The sequence below is a fragment of the Schistocerca serialis genome, chromosome 1 (assembly GCF_023864345.2).
Source record: "Schistocerca serialis cubense isolate TAMUIC-IGC-003099 chromosome 1, iqSchSeri2.2, whole genome shotgun sequence".
Classification (NCBI taxonomy): Eukaryota; Metazoa; Arthropoda; class Insecta; order Orthoptera; family Acrididae; genus Schistocerca; species Schistocerca serialis.
In genome coordinates this window covers 424,566,441-424,584,781 of record NC_064638.1, presented here as the reverse complement: position 1 = coordinate 424,584,781, position 18,341 = coordinate 424,566,441, and the positions used below count along the sequence as shown (strand labels likewise).

Genomic DNA, 18,341 nt, shown 5'->3' with positions numbered 1-18,341 from the left:
CTGATCAACTATTAAGTTACATAAAACCATTTATTCATATGAAACTGTGGTTTCTTGTTTACAGAACAAGATTGCATGTTGATTTTAATAGTAGTATTTTCTTTGATGGTGTAAGGATCTTCCAAGCCATCAAGGGGTACGAGAGATGCATAATGCAGCCTATTTACTCAAATTATTGGCAAACACAAAATCCAAGTGTTATGTTTCAGTGAACAAAAACAAAATGCCTAAAGATAAACAAAAGTATAAAGTGTCAACTACTTTGTGCTCCATGTTTTAGTGCAAAAGCGAAGTGGAATAAAATCAAGTTGCAACAACATGATGACATTCTGAGCAACAGGAAGAAACACAATATATAAATGGCAAATCCAAAATAAAAACTGCTTGGATTCAGACAACTTAGATGATTTTATTACAACAAAATACCGCAGTCAGGTGATAGTAAGTTCTATTGAGCAGTCTAGCATCTCATGTGGTTTAACTTGTTTTTAAACGTATTTATTTTTCAGCTATAAAGACGATAACGCTTCACACTGAAAGAACTGACTGAATATAAAGCATGCGCTTGTACACCACATACGCAATGTTGTGCAATGAAAATGTATTCCGGATTTGATAATCATTTAATATATATGCATATAAAAACTAGAAACACCTCCCTGGGATACGGAGAAATATTTAAGTGTACAGTATAGATATCGGTACATTTCTTCTTACAAGTATGCCTCTTTGTTGAACACCAATCATAACCTTAAAATATCAGCTTACTCACATATTGTCCCTCCAAGACACAACCTTATTTCTGTAGCATGCAATTTCAAATCGTTTCCCTCCTTTTTTCATGCGTACTACCGCCACATTTGTAAGACGAATCTGGTTCGTTGGAGTAAATATCTTCGACATAGCGAACAACGTTTTACACCGTCTGACACACTATCAACAAAACACACGCCTGAACACACTAGTCACCTGTCGACATCGTCGGATGTCTTTTGTTTTCGCTGAGTATATGAGAAATTTCGTTATACGTTCGAAAAAAGTAATGTTCAGTAACTTTCCTTACTGTAGCTAAGTTTTTACACCCCTTAAGTTACTGTACCAATTTCATTGTCAACTTTCACATAACTATGTACAACACATCGACTTTGGAAACAACCTGACAGACACACAAAATTCCCATAGAAACAACATACATGCGCAAAGACATCTGTCGCCCGTCGATTTTGTACAAGAAAATGAAAATGGCTTCACGGGTGTTGTGTGTGTTTGAAATTTATCTGAAAATATGTGTGGCTGAAGTGGAAAACGTGCGTTACAACCTAAGAGGAAAGTGAAACAGACATTAAAATTGGCGTGTGTTGTGAGTAAAAGTGTTATGGCTCTTGTTACTGTGCAGAGGTCTCCAAGCGCCAACAGTTGTAGCTCAACACCCACTTCGGTAAGTTTAATTTAAAATTTTCTTGTATGTAGGCTGTGTCCTCAACGAATAATAATTGATATGGCGCAAGTTTATCAACTTCGTCACCATCTGCCTCATGATAGTAATGTATACATAACAAATTGGTAGAGCTTCTTCAAAACGTATGGAAGCATTTATTTTCTAGATAATATTAATTACTATATGACCTGTTATAGGTAGCATATTTTAGGTGATTCAGTAATGGAACATAGCAATGAATTTTCATCCCATTATTTGGTTATTTGTGGATATATTTGCCAAGAATATGAGTACCAACGAAAGAGTACTGAAAAACAGCAGAAATTTATAGAAACGAAAAATTTATCATTTTACATTTCGTGAAGTTATTTTGTGATTCATAAAATATAGCCTAGTCTAGTTAACGCTCAGCGCCGTCCCTGGTATTTGGCTGGAAATATGAATCATGTGCTAAAAGTCACCAAACATATTTGCTCCTCATTTAATGTATGTTTACTTTCTGCTTTCAAAGAAATAAATTTTATTGAACATTACAAAAACAGAGATAAGTGAAGTTCTCATTCGCTACCCTTCGGCTTTCTTTTCACGGAATTCATTCCATGCCTTCGAAAGGTAAACAAAACTTTGCAGAAAGTGGGTACACTCTTTCAGTAGGAAACCCATACATAGTGTTAAAAACTATTAGAACTTCGTTGTAGTTTTATATGCGCAGTTGACAATTGTTTTCTTAACGGTATACTTAGAATGATACGATGTACACTGCTTCAAGTTCTCTATGTAATTACTAATCGGGAACTATTACTTGCTTCTGAACCAATTTTGCGTCGAACAGTGGACGCCTCCAGTTCTAATGTTTACATGCCGCAGTTCGCGTACTAATCCACTTGTTGGGTTTCGAAAAGGGAGTTTCGTGAAGAACTCGACAGTCGCTTTTATAGTCAGTTTCGTTGGATACTTTAAGGTTTCGCTCCTTTAGCTTGAATATGTTCTTTCTGCTACCAAGAAACAGACTGTCGAGACTTTTTTCCGTATTATGTCAGGAATCTGTTATAAGAAATTGTCGTTTTGGAACCAAGAGAAAGCTTAGAGACGATGAACTTTGTAGAGAATCGAGCCCATATCCTAGTTCTTAAGGGATTGTAAACATGTAAGGAAATAAGATGCATGCAGATACATAATAATACAAGCAAATAAATAAAAATGAGGGGAATGACGTAGGGAAGATTTGTGAGGAAAAATTGCAGAAAACAGAATATTTAATATGATATTGGTTGTGGGGTTACTGAGCATCTAAACTATTTGAGTATGTTGTGGAATAAACTTTCGTTTTATAAAGTAAACCGAATGAAAAAAACTGGAACAAACAATAATAATTTTCAGAGCAAATGGAAACGTATAGACGATATATTTCTTTTGCTAGCTACTTTAGCAGAAATGCATGTTGTGTATACAGAATGGCCAGGAGTAAACAAGGAATATGTGATTACAAGGACAGTATAAGAGCAGCATTTTGAATTGATACACACGAAAGAAAAGCGTAAAAGAGACGGCGAAACATTTCCAATCAGTTGCAGGCCTAGGCACTGTATAACAGTCCAAATTGTGTAGGATACAAAAAATTTTTATGACCACCTCCAAGTATTACGCCTTTTTTTTATACTCTCACCTCAGTGTATTATCCACCACTGATTACATACGGCTTGCGGAAACGTGCTGAATGATTCAGCAGGCGTTCTCTCTCTCTCTCTCTCTCTCTCTCTCTCTCTGTGTGTGTGTGTGTGTGTGTGTGTGTGTGTGTGTGTGTGTGTTTTATCACAGCACCAGAACCAATCCTGAACTCTACGTAATTCTGTATGAAGGAAACTGATTTTACTGAGCAGCATTACATCTAATCAGAATGTGATTCATGTTCACCTAGAGGTAAGTTGTCTGCTTTCACACTCATGCCCATTTTCGTTCATCGAAGTATACGTACATTCTGAGCACTGAAATCTTTTGCAGGCACACATTTAACACATTCAGATGTAAATGAAAGTAGTGGGCGTGTATGTGACGTCGTATTCTGAAGAAGAGTCGCATATCCTATGATATTTTAGCCGTTTACGCATAACTTGGCGTCTTGTGCTTTGCTGGAATGCACGAAGACATGCAAGCTATTAGTCTGACTTCCGTTTCATTTTCAATATCTTGTGGGCCGCGGCGTTGCCCATTAATAATTGTACTCCTTTCTATGTTCTTTCACGAATAGTATTGCTTTTGTGGAATTATTCAGTGTAGTGAAAGTGTAACGACTGTTACGAAGACTCTTTTTCGGCTGTTGAGCAATGTAGCACAATGATAAAGTAAAATTCGCCCTCGGGAGCAGCTAGATTCAGTTCCATGTCCAATATTTCTTATTTAGGTGTTGCTTATTCGTATTAACTGAACGAAACACCTTTTTTTATTTTGTTTTACAAACTTTATTTTTACCGTCCGGCCTAGGCTTTAAGTTTTAAACCCACTTTCTAGTACACATAACTGATCCCAAAACAAAAATATTACTTAAGCTGGATGCCGTGAAGGTTCCTTTGGAAGAGGGGGGTGGGGGGGAGGGGGGGTGTATATTACCTCCACCATCATCGCCCAGTATGAGCTCGAATGAACTCCTAAAGACCTGAACTCGGCTTCTGCCCTTTCTTTTGTTGAAATGTAATAGCGCGATGAAGTGTTTCTCTGAAGTACATGAAACACGCAAATTAAATATGATCTTACCTCGCGTTTTGTCACGCTTGCCAAGTAATGAATTAATATCCGGTATTTTGTGTTTCTTAGACACATTTTCCACCGTCTCCGAATAGTGAATGGCCTTGTTTCAAATACAGTGAGTTCGAACTGTAGCACAGTGTACTCAATAAACTTATCATTCATCTCACCGATGTCACACTGTAATTGCAAAAGTACGTTAATCCTGACATAAAACAGCCTTGAACTCAGGAACAGAGACCGTCGCACTTCAGAGCTTCAATGAATAACCTGTCACGAAGCGTGTTTTGTAGGCATTTACCGGGCACACACTGCGATTTGTTTGCCCAATGTCTGAACGAGTCGCATTACCTTGTAAACACCTTACTAATCTGCATTGATGTGCCAGGAAGCGCAAATTGAAAGGACAACAAATCTTTGCATAGAACAAGAAAAACTGAAAGAACCTGGAACCTAGCACCAATAGACGCTTCAGTTTCTTCGAAACTAATGTCGGCGCCACAATACCAAGCAGTGCTCAATGTGAGAGCCGTAGGAAGTACTATCGAAATGACGCTTGCTCATCATCGTCTAAATTGCTGGTAGAAATGGCTGTTTGTGAACGGACGAACGCCCAGGACAGTTGTCTCCATATTATCACACGATGCGCAAATATCTTTCATTAGTATACTAGGGTTGAATGAAAAGTAATGCCTACACCTTTTAATTGCGTTTGGTTGGGAATATTTTAATAAATCAAACGCAAAAATAATCCTTGGAATGTGATCTTTAATTACCAGTATTCACTTTTCCACATAATCACTAGTCAATTGGATACATTTCTGCCAACGATAAACAAGTTTTCTGAAGCCGTCACGGAAGAAGTTGACACTGTTTCAGCATCCACAGTCTCACAATTCTCTCAATGTCTTCATCAGAAGCATAATTATGGCCCCGAAAATCGTCTTTCATTACCGGAAACAGATGGAAGTCAGACGGTGCTAAATCTGGACTGTATGGAGGATGCCGTACTGTGGTGAGATTCAGTCTCCGAAGTTCTGCTGAGGTGGCACGTGAAGTGTGTGGTTTGGCATTGTCATGCTGGAGGAAAACATTTCCCTTTTCCTTTCGGACCCTTGTTTCAGCGTTGTGATGTAATGCTCTGAACACTGTGGCCATGATTTTTCCAGCTGAGGGCTGCGTCTTGAATTTCCTTTTTCTGGGGCGAGTCTTTGTGTCGATATTCCATAGACTGACATGGTGTACCCACGTTTCGTCGCCTGTCACAATTGAATGGAGAAAGGCTTTACCTTTATTCTCGTAACGCGAGAGAAGTTCCTGGCTAATTTTAAGTCTGTGTGCTTTCATTTCAGGAGTCAGCATCCGGGGTACCCATCGTGCACAGATCTTCCGATAGCCAAACAAAGCAACAATGTAACCCACGTGTTCTTGTGGAATGCCGATTGTGCTTGCAATTTCTCTCTGAGTGATACGAAGATCGTCCTGAATCAATCTGTCAACATTTTGCTTGTGAAACTCTGTGGTTGCTGTCACAGGACTCTTTGTTGGTCACGCAGGTCAGATGTTCCCGCCTCAACATCTTTTAACTTACTTGCCCAACGATGCACAGTATTCACATCAGCACAATCTCCTTTGGGGTGACACCTTCTGCTGTCAAGAATTCAGTGACAGCACGTTGCTTAAATCGCATTGACCGACCGTCTGCGCAGAGTTCCATACTGTACACTGTAACAACACAACCGTTGAATGATAAGGCTTCCCGCCAACTGGAGCTGTAGAGAAAGGCTAAGGAAAAAAGCCAGTACCTGCCGCATACCAATGCTGCCAGCTGTTGAAGAGTTAGGAAGGTGGAGGCATTACTTTTCAGTCAACCCTCGTAGAAGTCGACAATATTTTTAATGCAGCTACTTAGTATGTTGTGCATGTGATGACTTGGATTAGAAGATTAAAATAGCGAGTTACTTGAAAACTGACGAGTAAGTTTGAAGAGCATCTCGGACAAATTATTCCTCAAAACAATCAATCCGAGATAATGTGGGACGAGCTGCAGCACAAATTCTCGATGTCATTAAACAGATGTACCCGGTGTTTTTGGACTGATGAAAACACTTCGTCGATATAGGTAATTTTATCGATATTGTTTTGCATTATTTTGATATTTGTATTTGTATTTGTTTATGTATATTTCGTTCTCTCTGTATTTTTAGATGAGAAGGGTGAGTCGAGTATGATTATTTCCTATATTCACTCACCAATTTTCAATTAGCTAATATAAGTATTTTCTCCATGTATGAGCGCCAAATAAATGACTTATCTTTGTATGTCGAAATAAAATATCACTATAGTGAACTAATCTCCGTCCAATGGAATGACCACGCACGTTCTGTTGTTGATAAAGCAAGAGGTAGATTTCAGTTTATTAGTAAAATACTGGGGAAGTGCAATCAGAAGATTGTGTACAAATTTCTCGGACTACAGGTTTTAAATTATTATTCAGTTGTATGGGACCAGTACCAAAGAGGACTAACAGGTGATATTGAATGTGTACGGAGAAGGGCAGCACGATAGGTCAAAGGTTTGTTTGATTCTTGGAAGAGTGTCACAGAGGCACTTAATAAACTGCACCGGCAGACTTCTGAAGATAGACGTAAACTGTCCCGAGAAAGTCTGCTAGGAAAGTTTCAAGAACCCGCTTTGAATGACAACTCCAGGAATATACTACAACCTCCTACATATCGCTTACGTAGGAATCTTGATGATAAGAGTAGAATAATTACGGAACGCACAGAGACATTCAAACAATAATTCCTTCCGTGCTCCATACTTGAGTGGAACCGGAAGAAACGCTACACTTCACAGTGGTATAGATGTGGATGTAGACGCAGAAACAGGCCTTGGAAAGCCCAGAGGTACCGACCGATCTTCGGGTCAGCCTATAGGCGTCAATAAGTGCGGATATGGAGGTGCGTGTGGTCAGCACACCGCCCTCCCGGAGCCGCTACTTCTCAGTCAAGTAGTTCTTCAAGTGGCTGCACAAGGTCTGAGTGCAAGCCGCTTGCCAAAAGCGCTCGGCAGACCCGGACGGTCACCCGTCCAAGTGGTCGCCAAGACCGACAGCTCTTTAACTTCACTGATCTGATAGAAATCACTATACTGTTGCCTTATTAAACATTTTTATTTCTTTCTGTTATGAAAGTTTGTGTAATTTAGAATCTCCAGGAATTTTCATTGTTGTTCTTGCTGAATTTTTTTGAAACTGGAAGTACTTTTTTTCGGTCACCAGTCCTAGCGAGTGGTTGGCTTCAGTACTCCAGTTTGTATTTTCTATCTGTCCTCTTTATTTCAGAGTAACAGTTGTACCCTGCATCATCAACGATCTAGCTTTTATCGCCCTATACATATTAAAACAGCCCCTGCGTTTCTTTGCCTCCATATAGCTAAAGTACGGTTTTCAGGAACAATTTATATCGTACCAGAGTAATGATTACTGAAACCAACAGCTGTGTTGTAATCCGACGTCATTTATTCAAAACATGTCACCAGTTTCGACGCCAAAAAGCGCCATCTTCAGGTCCCAAGCATAATCTGCCATCAACACGAACCACAACGACAGTGCATTAATTGGGCTTTGAATTGGTTCCTCATCCGCCCTTTACACCAGACTTAGCCCCAAATCACTTGTTCTTTTTTCCTAACTTGAAACTTTGGCTTGCTGGAAGAAATTTTCGTCAAATGAGATAGTGATAATTGCAATCAACGAGTATTTTACAGAGTTTGACAGAACATATTTTTGCGATGGGATGAAAAAGCTGGAGGATCGCTGGAAGGATCGCTGGACCTAATGCATATTTACGAAGTAAACATTTTTTGTTTGCTTTTTTGACATACTTATGAAATCACCCTCGTAGAAGGTTTTGATTCGACAGAATCGGAGCTCAGATACCCCTCCTCTCACCCAGATTTTCGTAAATCACTGCAGACGAATTGCACTGTGGTTGTTTAGAAGAAAAGAGGAGAGGCCTTATCCAGTAGAGCCAGTGCTTCGTCTCTAATGACCTCGATCTTGACGGGACGTTAAACTTCAGTATTTGTTAATGGCTGTAATTTTTTTTTCATGATATTCGAACAGCTTCATTGTTCTGTGCAGGCGAACAGCCGCTAGAAAGAACATTCCAGCAGCGAGCGGAACGTAGAGAAAAGGAAACACGAGCGTTGACAAGGTGGTAATACTAAAAAAAAATTATGGACGCCGATAACGGCCGGAAAAAACTTCAGTTTCATCAAACCTTACGTCTCTTTTCTAGCCCCTGTGCGACAGTGTCGCTAACTCAAGATCCCCGTAGCCAGCGCTTCATACGTTCTCCTCCTCCCCCTTCGCACAGAAAATAAACTGTAATATTTGATTCAGCGCGACGCGTTTCGGCGGCATGCCGCTGAAAATTTCGCCAAGTCAGCAATACTAGTCGACATATCTGGCCCTGGGCGCTCGTTTCATTGTATTAAATTTATTTTAAAAATTATGTAGAATGGACAAAGGTTGTAAGAACAACTCGAAATCTTCGTAAATGCACAAAATATGGAAATAGCTTGCAGAACGACAAGCTAGAAAGCAATAAAGTGTATTTTTTTTTCCTTTCAAAAACTTCTCCATCTTTGATTGCCTGTTCAGCAACAACATAAACATCTGTGTGTTAATTGAGCTTCTCCGAAACAAAAATTAAATTGTGTAGGATAAATATAATATTTTCCTCTTTCTATGAGAAGAACAGCCTTGCGTACTTACAGTTATGGTAGTGTACTTGAAATACAGTATCTATGTCCAAGATCTATACCGGAGCGGTACAGTCACCAGTGACACCAGTATAAACGTAGCTCTGTGCAGCTGTATCAGATGTTTTTGCTGTTGTTTAATGCTCTATGTACCAGATATTGGAGTATATCGTTGTTCATACTTAAGTATTAGGTTATTTCAATGAATGTGTGCCATGTAAAAGCTATACAGTTCTCGGAACGGAACTGTCTTCTGAGCTAACAGCTGCTAGAGGTGTTGCAGTTTCTCGATAAACTGCCTCTCGGAGGCTCAGAGTGATTGTTCTGTGAGCCAGACGTCCGGCAGTGTCTCCCCCTTGACTGTAGGGCAGAGATGGATCCGCTCATTACTGTCAACATGATAAAAACTGGACTAGGACTTTTCTTTTGATAAACAGATCCTCCTTTTTCTTAATATTACATACAATTATTCGTGTAGCTGTCTGTCATCCGCTGTACAGTTGATAGTTCGGTAGGTCTTGCCCATTGAGATTTAATGCTCTCTCTCATATGTCTCAGTAGACATAGGGTTTGAATGCATACCTTAAGAGCTAAGATCAATTTTTCATCTTCGATACTGTGAAACAAATCTCTTCTACTACAAGCTCTTTGCTTTCCATATTTTGGGAAGTGGCAGTATGGATCCAAACAAGAAAAAAAGTCCAGTAAACACGTGATCTAAAACACATACCTTAAAAGTTGTGCGCATTTTTTCATTAGAAGAGTTATGTTGCAAAGTAGTAAAGATGAAAAAGTGCTCATAGCTCTTAACGTATGCATTTTAGAGCACATGTTTAAAGGACTTTTTTACTTGTTTTGGACCATACTACCACTTCCCAAAATATGGAAAGCAAAGAGCTTGCAGTAGAAGAGATTTGTTTCACAGTATCGAATATGAAAAATTGCTCGTAGATCTTAAGGTATACATTTTCGACCCTGTGTTTACTGAGACCTTTCTGCTTCTAGTATCGTGTACTTTCAACTGTATGCGTTTACGCCATTAATTATGTTAAACCCTGTATGTATCGGAGAGTACCAGTGTGGCTTTAAACAAGGGAGGAACTGTACAGAATAGATATTTGGAATAAAAAGGATAATAGAACACAGACACAGGAAAGGAAAAAAGATAATAGTGATATTTGTGGACTTCCAAAAGCCTTACGATTCAGTTGATAGAAGTATTCTGTCTGGTGTGTTAGAAGATAGAGGACTGGATGCTACAACACATGCAACTATAAAGGAAACGTTAAGCGACACTACTGCCAGTATCAGGCATCGCAGTACGCTGTCAGACAGCTTCGAAATAAAAACAGGAGTCCGTTGATGGGATTGACTGTCACCAATTTTATTTAACCTGGTTTTGGACGAAGTGGTGAGACAGTGGAGACAACTAAATGGTAACATGAAGATCAAAGGTGTGCAAATATGGTACAAGACCAAACATAATTCAACTGTGGACTTCCTGGCATTCGCAGATGACCTGGCTAAGAAATCTAGCGGAAACTGCAGTAAAGGTCGGACTGAAGATAACATATAAGAAGGTCAAGACACTGAACACTGAGTCCTACTGGAAGTGGTTGAGAAAGTCAACAGTTTTCGTTATTTGGGGGAGAAGATAACTGGTGGCATACAGAGCAACAGTGGCGCAGTCGACAGGGCACAGCTTTTGCAGAAGCTTCGGTATGCAGTGAAAACAAAACATCGCACGAAAAATCTGTCACGGAATGCCAAATTGCGACATTACACAGCAACTGTAAGAAATGCTGCTCTGCATCACAAACGATCACACTCGGTAAGAGAGCTTGTATACAGTTAGAGGAGGAGGAGGAGGAACGGATAATTTTGAGAGACATGCGGCACCAAAAACATGGGGATATCTGGATACATAGAACACGATAGGAACTGTATGAAAATATTGAACCCATATCGAACGAGATACGGTTTGTTGGGCACATCATGAGGGTGGACAAGGAGAGGTTGTCTAAGAAGATATGGAATGCAACATGTCATACGGGAAACAACTGGGTGAAGGATGTCAGACATGACTGGAAGGCTGTAGGAATAAAAGAAAGGAATCTGCAGGCAGTAGTGCAGGACAGGGAGAAGTATAAAGGATTGGTGGATGGCTACAGGTGGCCGGACACCAAAATCAGAGTTGTCTTAACACAAGAAGAAAGAAACAGAAGAAGCGAGAGAATTAAGAGGTATTGGGAAGGAAGAAGACGTGCAAAACAAGCCACACGTGATCCTGAAGGGTCCTAACGAAGCAGAAGAATTGAACACCTAAAACTTGCACCACAAGTATTGCGGAAATGGGAAGTGTTATTGAGGTACGGTTTAACAGACTGGATTGGTAGTCAAGGGCTCGTATTGTTAGACAATAAACAGATTGTAATAATACATAGAAAGTGTATTTTTTGTGGACATACACTTTTAAAATGGAACAATACCTTTTGACGTTAACAGACTAAAAATAGGGCGAATTAGAATGGCGGTGGTGTTTGTTGCAGCATTCTAGTGCGAGTTGTTTACGAGATATCATATTTGCAAAAGTTCCCACACAGTACTTTACAATTCACACTAAAGAACAATCCAAGTGCATACTTTAGTTATGTGGATTCTGGCCAGTAACGAGACAGATGACCATCACAGGTTGTGTTCAAAATGACCACCGGCAGCGGCAATACACGCTTCCAGACAGATATGGAACGACTGCTGCACACGTTCTAGCATTTCAGCGGAGATGTCCGAACAGGCTGCAGTAATACGTTGATTCATATCAGCGGGTGTAGTTGATATGCCCTTGTAGGCGGCATCTTTCAGATTTCCTCACAAAAGAAGCCCACAGACGTCAAATCCGCGGAACGGGTCAGCCAAGATACAGGTCCTCTGCGTCCAATCCAACGATTTGGAAGCAATTTGTTAAGACATGCTGAAGTACTTGGGGCAGTATGGGCTGGGCAGCCGTCATGTTGGTACCACAGGTTCCTCCTAGTCTGCAGAGTACGTTTTCTAGCATTCGTGGAAGATGGTCCGTGTAGAAGTTGCGATATTTGTGCACGTTGAATGTTCCGTCTGTGAAACACGGGCCTGTGAGCTAATGGTTCACGATCCCACACCACACGTTACACTCCATGGACGCTGACATTCCACCTGACGAAAGCAACGGGGATTGTCAACAGACCAATACTGCATGTTTCGGCAGTTTACCTGGTAAATGTGGCTTCATCCCTAAACAAGATACGTGATACATCTAGAGTATCTTGTCTCAATATACAGAAGTTAACACGATTCTCATACTCGTTTTCATGCAAGTCTTGATGGAGAGAGATGTGATAGGGATGGAACCTACGCCGATGGTGAATGCCTAGGACACTTGCCAGATTAATGCCACTTCCTCGTGCGTTTTGGTGGAAGTTAACGTGCGGATCAACTGCAACAGCAGCAAGAACACAGCATTTTTTTCTTCAACAATTTTTTATTTAATATAATGAGAATTACACACACGAAAGAATGGTGTTTTATCTACACACCACATTTTTCTACGTAATCTCCACCCCGTTCTATGGTCTTCTTCCAGCGCGAAACAAGGGCTTGTATGCCCTGCCGGTACCAAACCTTGTCCTGCTGGCGGAGTCAGTGCTTCACTGTGTGAATCACCACCTCAACGCCCTCAAAATGTCTTCCACGAATGACATCCTTTAATGGCCCAAACAATTGGAAGTCCGATGGGGCTAGCTCAGGGCTGTAGGGTGGATAGGGTAACACTGTCCAACCCTGTTTTGCGATGTGTTCAGCAATCCTCAGATTTGTGTGGGGCTGAGCGTTATCGTGTTGCAGCAAAACACCTCCTGGGTTGCTGTGGCGCCCAAGTCGCCGGAAGCACGTCTTTAGTTTTGTTACTGTATTGACATATGCTTCTGAATTAATGGTGACACCTCTTGGTATCACATCAATGAGAATCACACCTTCACAGTCCCAGAACATGGTGATCATGACCTTACTAGCGAAAGCAGTTGCTTTGAAATTTTTCTTCTGTGGGGAGTGGAAGTAGCGCCATTCTATCGACTGTCGCTTTGTTTCGGGCTCAGAATGGTGAACCCACGTATCATCACGTCATAATCCGGGACAGGAAGGCCTGCCCCCTCGGCTTCAAAACGATGCAAAGAAATCAAGAAAAATGTTTTTTTCTGTGCGATTTGTGATCCACCGATAGACACCGCGGAATCCATCTTGCACACACTTTTGAATATCCAAGAGTGCGTATAATCGCATCCACATTTCCTTTGTTGATTGACATATGCAGCGCCAACTGCCGAGTCGTAATACGCATGTCCTCGCGAAAGACATCAGCAGCTCGCTGCAACATGTCAGGTGTGACAGCCGTGGAGCTCCGCCGAACCACCTTCTAATGACCTCACCCTCCGTGCCCTGGGTGTTGTGTGATGTCCTTAGGTTAGTTAGGTTTAAGTAGTTTTAAGTTCTAGAAGACTGATGACCATAGATCTTAAGTCCCATAGTGCTCAGAGCCATTTGAACCATTTGAACCTCCGTGCCCAGCGACTAACTGTACAGCAGATGCTCAATAGACTTTGCATAAGCGTTTGTGAAAATTTCCCACTGTTTCCTTCTCTGCAGTGAGAAATTCAATGACGGCGCTTTGCTTGTAACGTACATAACCTGCAGATGCCATTTTGAAACTACCCTGCAGCTACGCTATCTGTCAGAAGTGACGGAAACATGGCGCGCTCACTCGGGAGACTTCAAGTAATACATACGTAACGTTTCGCATTCGTAGCATTGTTTTCGGATGAGGGGAAAAAAATGCGATGCATTACTTTCTGGACAACCCTCGTAGTTGAAGAAGTTGATAAATAATTGGCGGGATTGTTGATGTCTATTGGGATGTCTTGTCGCATACACCTCACAAGGACGACCTACATTCTTCCTACACTCTCCATACCACACGCGCGTGTCGGCTTTTTCTGCATTAAATACCATCGACCACTCACGACCTACTGCTTGGACTGTCGCACACTGACAAGTAAATCGCAGTGCACTCAAGGAATACACAAGCACACATTAAGGAAACACAACATCATACCTAACAACTACGCGGGTTGATTGGCACAAAGAAGTTTTAGTGTGGAAAGTTTACAAAGTACGATATCTCGTAAACAACTCGCACTAGAATCCTGCAACAAACACCACTAACATTCTGATTTACCCGACTTTTTGTCTGTTAATGCCAATAGGAATTGTTCCATTTAAAGAGTGTGTGCGTGTTTGCACAAAAATACACTTTCTAAGGATTATTACAATCTGTTCATTGGCAAATAAACGAGCCCCTGACTACTAATTCATTCTGTGAAAACCGCACATCAGTATCACTTTCCATTACCGCAACATTTGCGGTGGAACTTTTAAATGATTATATATATATGCTCGGATACGGTTACATGTTCCATAAAATTCGCATATTGCTTGGCAAAGTTACCTGGTTAACATTTGCGGCTACACGAATTACAGCCACATGTTCGGTAACATTGCTGACCTGTTTCCCGGCAATGTTTATGGCAGTAAATTTCCTGTCCAGAAGTGTTTACGTGGGCCACACGATGGCCACGAAATGGACACATGTTCGGCTGTCCCGCATTTGCATTCCACAAGGGAAAAAGTTAGCAAGAAAAAGAGAAATACGGATCTGAGGACGCCTTTTTAAGTAAGCGAACTACTTCAGAAACTATTAACTCGTGGACTGATGCAAAACACATAAACTAACTGATCAAAAGTATCCGGACACTTATTAGTGGACAATGATATGGTGGCTGTCCACCCTTCACGATTATGATGGCTTGAATTCTGCTGAGAACACTTTCAGTTAGCTGTCTGAATGTCTATGGAGGAATGACGGACCGTTCTTTCTCGAGAGCTAAACTAGAGAACGTAGTGCTGTTAGGCTCTGGGGTCCGGTATGAAGTCGGCGTCCTAACTCGTTCCAAAGGTATTCCATTGGATTCAAGTCGAGACTCTTGTCAGGGACGTTATTTTCCACAAGCATTGCTTCACAGACGCTGCTTTATGACAAGGTGCATCGTTATGCAGATACAGTCAGTCGTCATCTCTGAAGTGTTCTTCTGCTGTACGCAAGACACAATGCTGTAAAAGGGTTCATATCCATCTGTGCTTAGAGTTTTCTTAAGCGCATTAAGGGGACCACAACCTAACCACAAATTCACACCGCCTCCTCCCTACTTCACTGTCGGCATTGCACATGGTGGCAGGTAACATTCCGCATGCATTCACTAATTCTAAATCCTTCCGTCGGGTTGCCACAGTCACCATTCCTAATCATTCGCTTCAAGTCGTTTACTGTCCAGTGGCTCCTCTTTACACTACGTTGAGCGTAGCTTAGCATTGACTGCAAGAATGTGTGGGTTATGTGGAGCTGCTCTAGTATTGTATCATCATTCTTTTCACATCCCTACGCAGTTTCCTAACTAGCCTGCTGGTAGCACTTTGGAACTCGCGATTGATTTCTTCCGCTGATTTCATGTGTTTTTTACAACAAACAAATCGAGTTCCTCTCGAAATAATATGTTTCACCACTCAGATTTCGTGACTTGGCACTGCACTGCTATCGACGCGAAAAAGAGGAGGCGATGCCGAGAGTGAGAGTGAAGCACATACGGACAAGAGCACAGGTAGGTATGGCCCGGCCATACGAAATACTTTCCATCTTTGGCAATGTAGGCGTTAACATTATGTCTAATGCACATCGACGTAAAATTTGGCGCTTGTAAACGCATTATTAGGTGAAATTATCACATGTGTGGTGCCTGCCCTAGATGTTGCAGTCATTGAGCGCATTAAACAGCTTCCACCAACACTATGTTTTAGCTTATATATGTTACAGTGGAAGCTAAAGCTTCAGGAAAGGTATACCATCCCTAGGGATAGCACACTTTCACTGACCTCTTTAGTGAAAGTGGATTGCCGATTCCAGTTTTTACAAACAACACACATTCACTAGTGAAGCTATTCTTTAGTGCCAGGAGATAGGGATGTGAACCATGGCTGCATTAACAAAACCGTCATATTTCGAAAGTTGCATTTTATAAACTTCAATATGAAAACATAGTCGTATTACATAAAATTTGTTTACTGCCGCATGGACGTGCACGAAGGCACTTAGAGTTGCGCAACACATTTTTCTTTTTGCATAAGCATCTCAGAGTCTGACACTGGTGCTGACAGTTGCATTTGAAGAAAACGTGGTCGCCTCCCGTCGAATGAGACATCGCAACTGTCCTCAGGGCAGCAGTTTTCTTTGCTGCAACTTCTTCCTCTGAGATTATTCAATGAGGGCAAGTACAGAAGTGGGAACTGAAACAAAATATTGTCGCAGTCGTAGCCCCATGTCGTATCGTCGCTTCCCGAAATATTTGAAACTATCAGTTTATTACCTTGCGTAAAGCTGGCTCTCGTCTCGATTCGGTAGAAGCCATCTCGAGGACGACACCTAAGATGGACCTTGCGTCTCCTTTTCCTCGAACGAAGTCGGGAATTGAAGCTCTCACTCTGTCCCTTTTCCACTGGTGGAAAAAGACGATCTGAGGATTGCTGGATTCTTTGTGCTTGTTCTTCTAAGCACCTGTACGCCTCAGTTCCTTGTTTTTTAATAGCACGAGTCAGACAGTATTCATTATTGTCTGGAACTCATTATGTCTGTCTCTGTTCTCAAGCTCTGTTCAATTTGGTATGTTACTCTCGTATGTTATTCTCTTGCACTGTAGATTTACTGTGATCATTATCCTGCAACGTTTCAGTCCCTTCCTAACTGTTGACACTTTTTTTTTTCCGCCAACGCGTCAGGAGGCAAACTTGATCAAGGCAAACCATGTTTAGAAGGACACCCAAACATCGCTCCGGGCGCGGACCTTTTAATTTCAAAATGTACAATGCTGTTCTTCTTTAACTGCAGAGACCTTAGTGCACAAATCCATTTCTGCATCTATGTAATTAGCATATTTTTTATATCTTGATTTATTCACTCTGCGCTGCCTTGGCTCTGGCTGTGTCTAGGTTTACCGTGCACCATCCTAAAATGGGGCCATAGTTCAGTTAAGCTGCTGATTATTTTGCTAACGAACTCTCGACTATTGTCTTGCTGCAACATTGAGAGAGCACATAACAATGTAAAAATGTCACTAATGTTATCGCAAACGCCCACTGCTGCTTCGGACTTCAGTGGCCTCATAACAACGAATTCAGTGAGATGGGCATGAGAAACCATTACGGATTTATAGTCTCCATCTCGCTGCGACTGGAAATCGATGAGGTCAACTTGACATCCGGAATTTAACTCTTTGTACTCCCATTCCTTTCTTCTGACCTTTTTGTTTTTGTAAAGAAGGCGCTCATAAACCAAGATAAATCTGGACATCTCTGTACGTTAGATTAAGGTATTTTGACTTTAAGTACTTTTATCATTCGGTCGCGTTCATCGTGGCCAGTCGTTACATGAGCATCACGCAGAATATCATAGAACTGTTCATCACATGCATAGTACCTAATCTTGTCTCACCGAGCGAGGTGGCGCAGTGGTTAGCACACTGGACTCGCATTCGGGAGGACGACGGTTCAATCCCGTCTCCGGCCATTCTGATTTAGGTTTTCCGTGATTTCCCTAAATCGTTTCAGGCAAATGCCGGGATGGTTCCTTTGAAAGGGCACGGCCGATTTCCTTCCCAATCCTTCCCTAACCCGAGCTTGCGCTCCGTCCCTCATGACCTCGTTGTCGACGGGACGTTAAACACTAACCACCACCACCACCACCACCTAATCTTGTCTGCTTCAGTAACGGATTGTAGTACTTTCGTTATTTCATTCACCTCGGCCACGTCATATCTCTTAAAAAACTAGTAGTCGTTGCCGTGCCACTTACGTCCAAGTTTTAGTGATTTAAACTCGCTGACAAGTGATTCGTACTTTTTCTGTCCATGAGGACACAGTTCTATAATTGGGGTTTCCCAAGTCCATTCCAACACGTTCGTAGAATTATCACTGATTCAATCATAGCTGTACTGCTATCAACCGTAGCCGCTCTCCTGTATAATATACCAACAAAAAAAATCTTGTCCCATGCCTCCACATACTGGGCTTCAGTTATTAAGGTGGCCGTTGAAATAAGAATCAGCGAAAAGAACTTTAACCGTGATAGAGAATACTACCTAAGCGGTGCATGGAAACGAGCGCTCGATGCAGAGAAGCAGCAGAGACATCCCTTGCAGGGTTTACTTTCCCACGGAAGCGGTGGCGCCACCAGCGCAGACATTGACACCGTCTGCGA

At 41.5% G+C, this 18,341-nt stretch overlaps 2 protein-coding genes across 2 annotated transcripts in view; one reads left to right on the top strand and one right to left on the bottom strand.

The window, feature by feature from the left end:
* Positions 1–984, bottom strand: part of LOC126472194 (ribosome maturation protein SBDS) — a 56,843-nt gene extending 55,859 nt beyond the window's left edge. Inside the window, exon 1 of the mRNA XM_050099919.1 lies at positions 773–984. Coding sequence (XP_049955876.1) covers positions 773–903 — 131 coding nt within the window. The 5' untranslated portion in view covers positions 904–984. The remainder of the gene's footprint in view (positions 1–772) is intronic.
* Positions 985–1,214: 230 nt separating this feature from the next.
* LOC126472148 (uncharacterized) overlaps positions 1,215–18,341 on the top strand; it is a 628,043-nt gene continuing 610,916 nt past the window's right edge. The window contains exon 1 of the mRNA XM_050099915.1: positions 1,215–1,438. Coding sequence (XP_049955872.1) covers positions 1,376–1,438 — 63 coding nt within the window. The 5' untranslated portion in view covers positions 1,215–1,375. The remainder of the gene's footprint in view (positions 1,439–18,341) is intronic.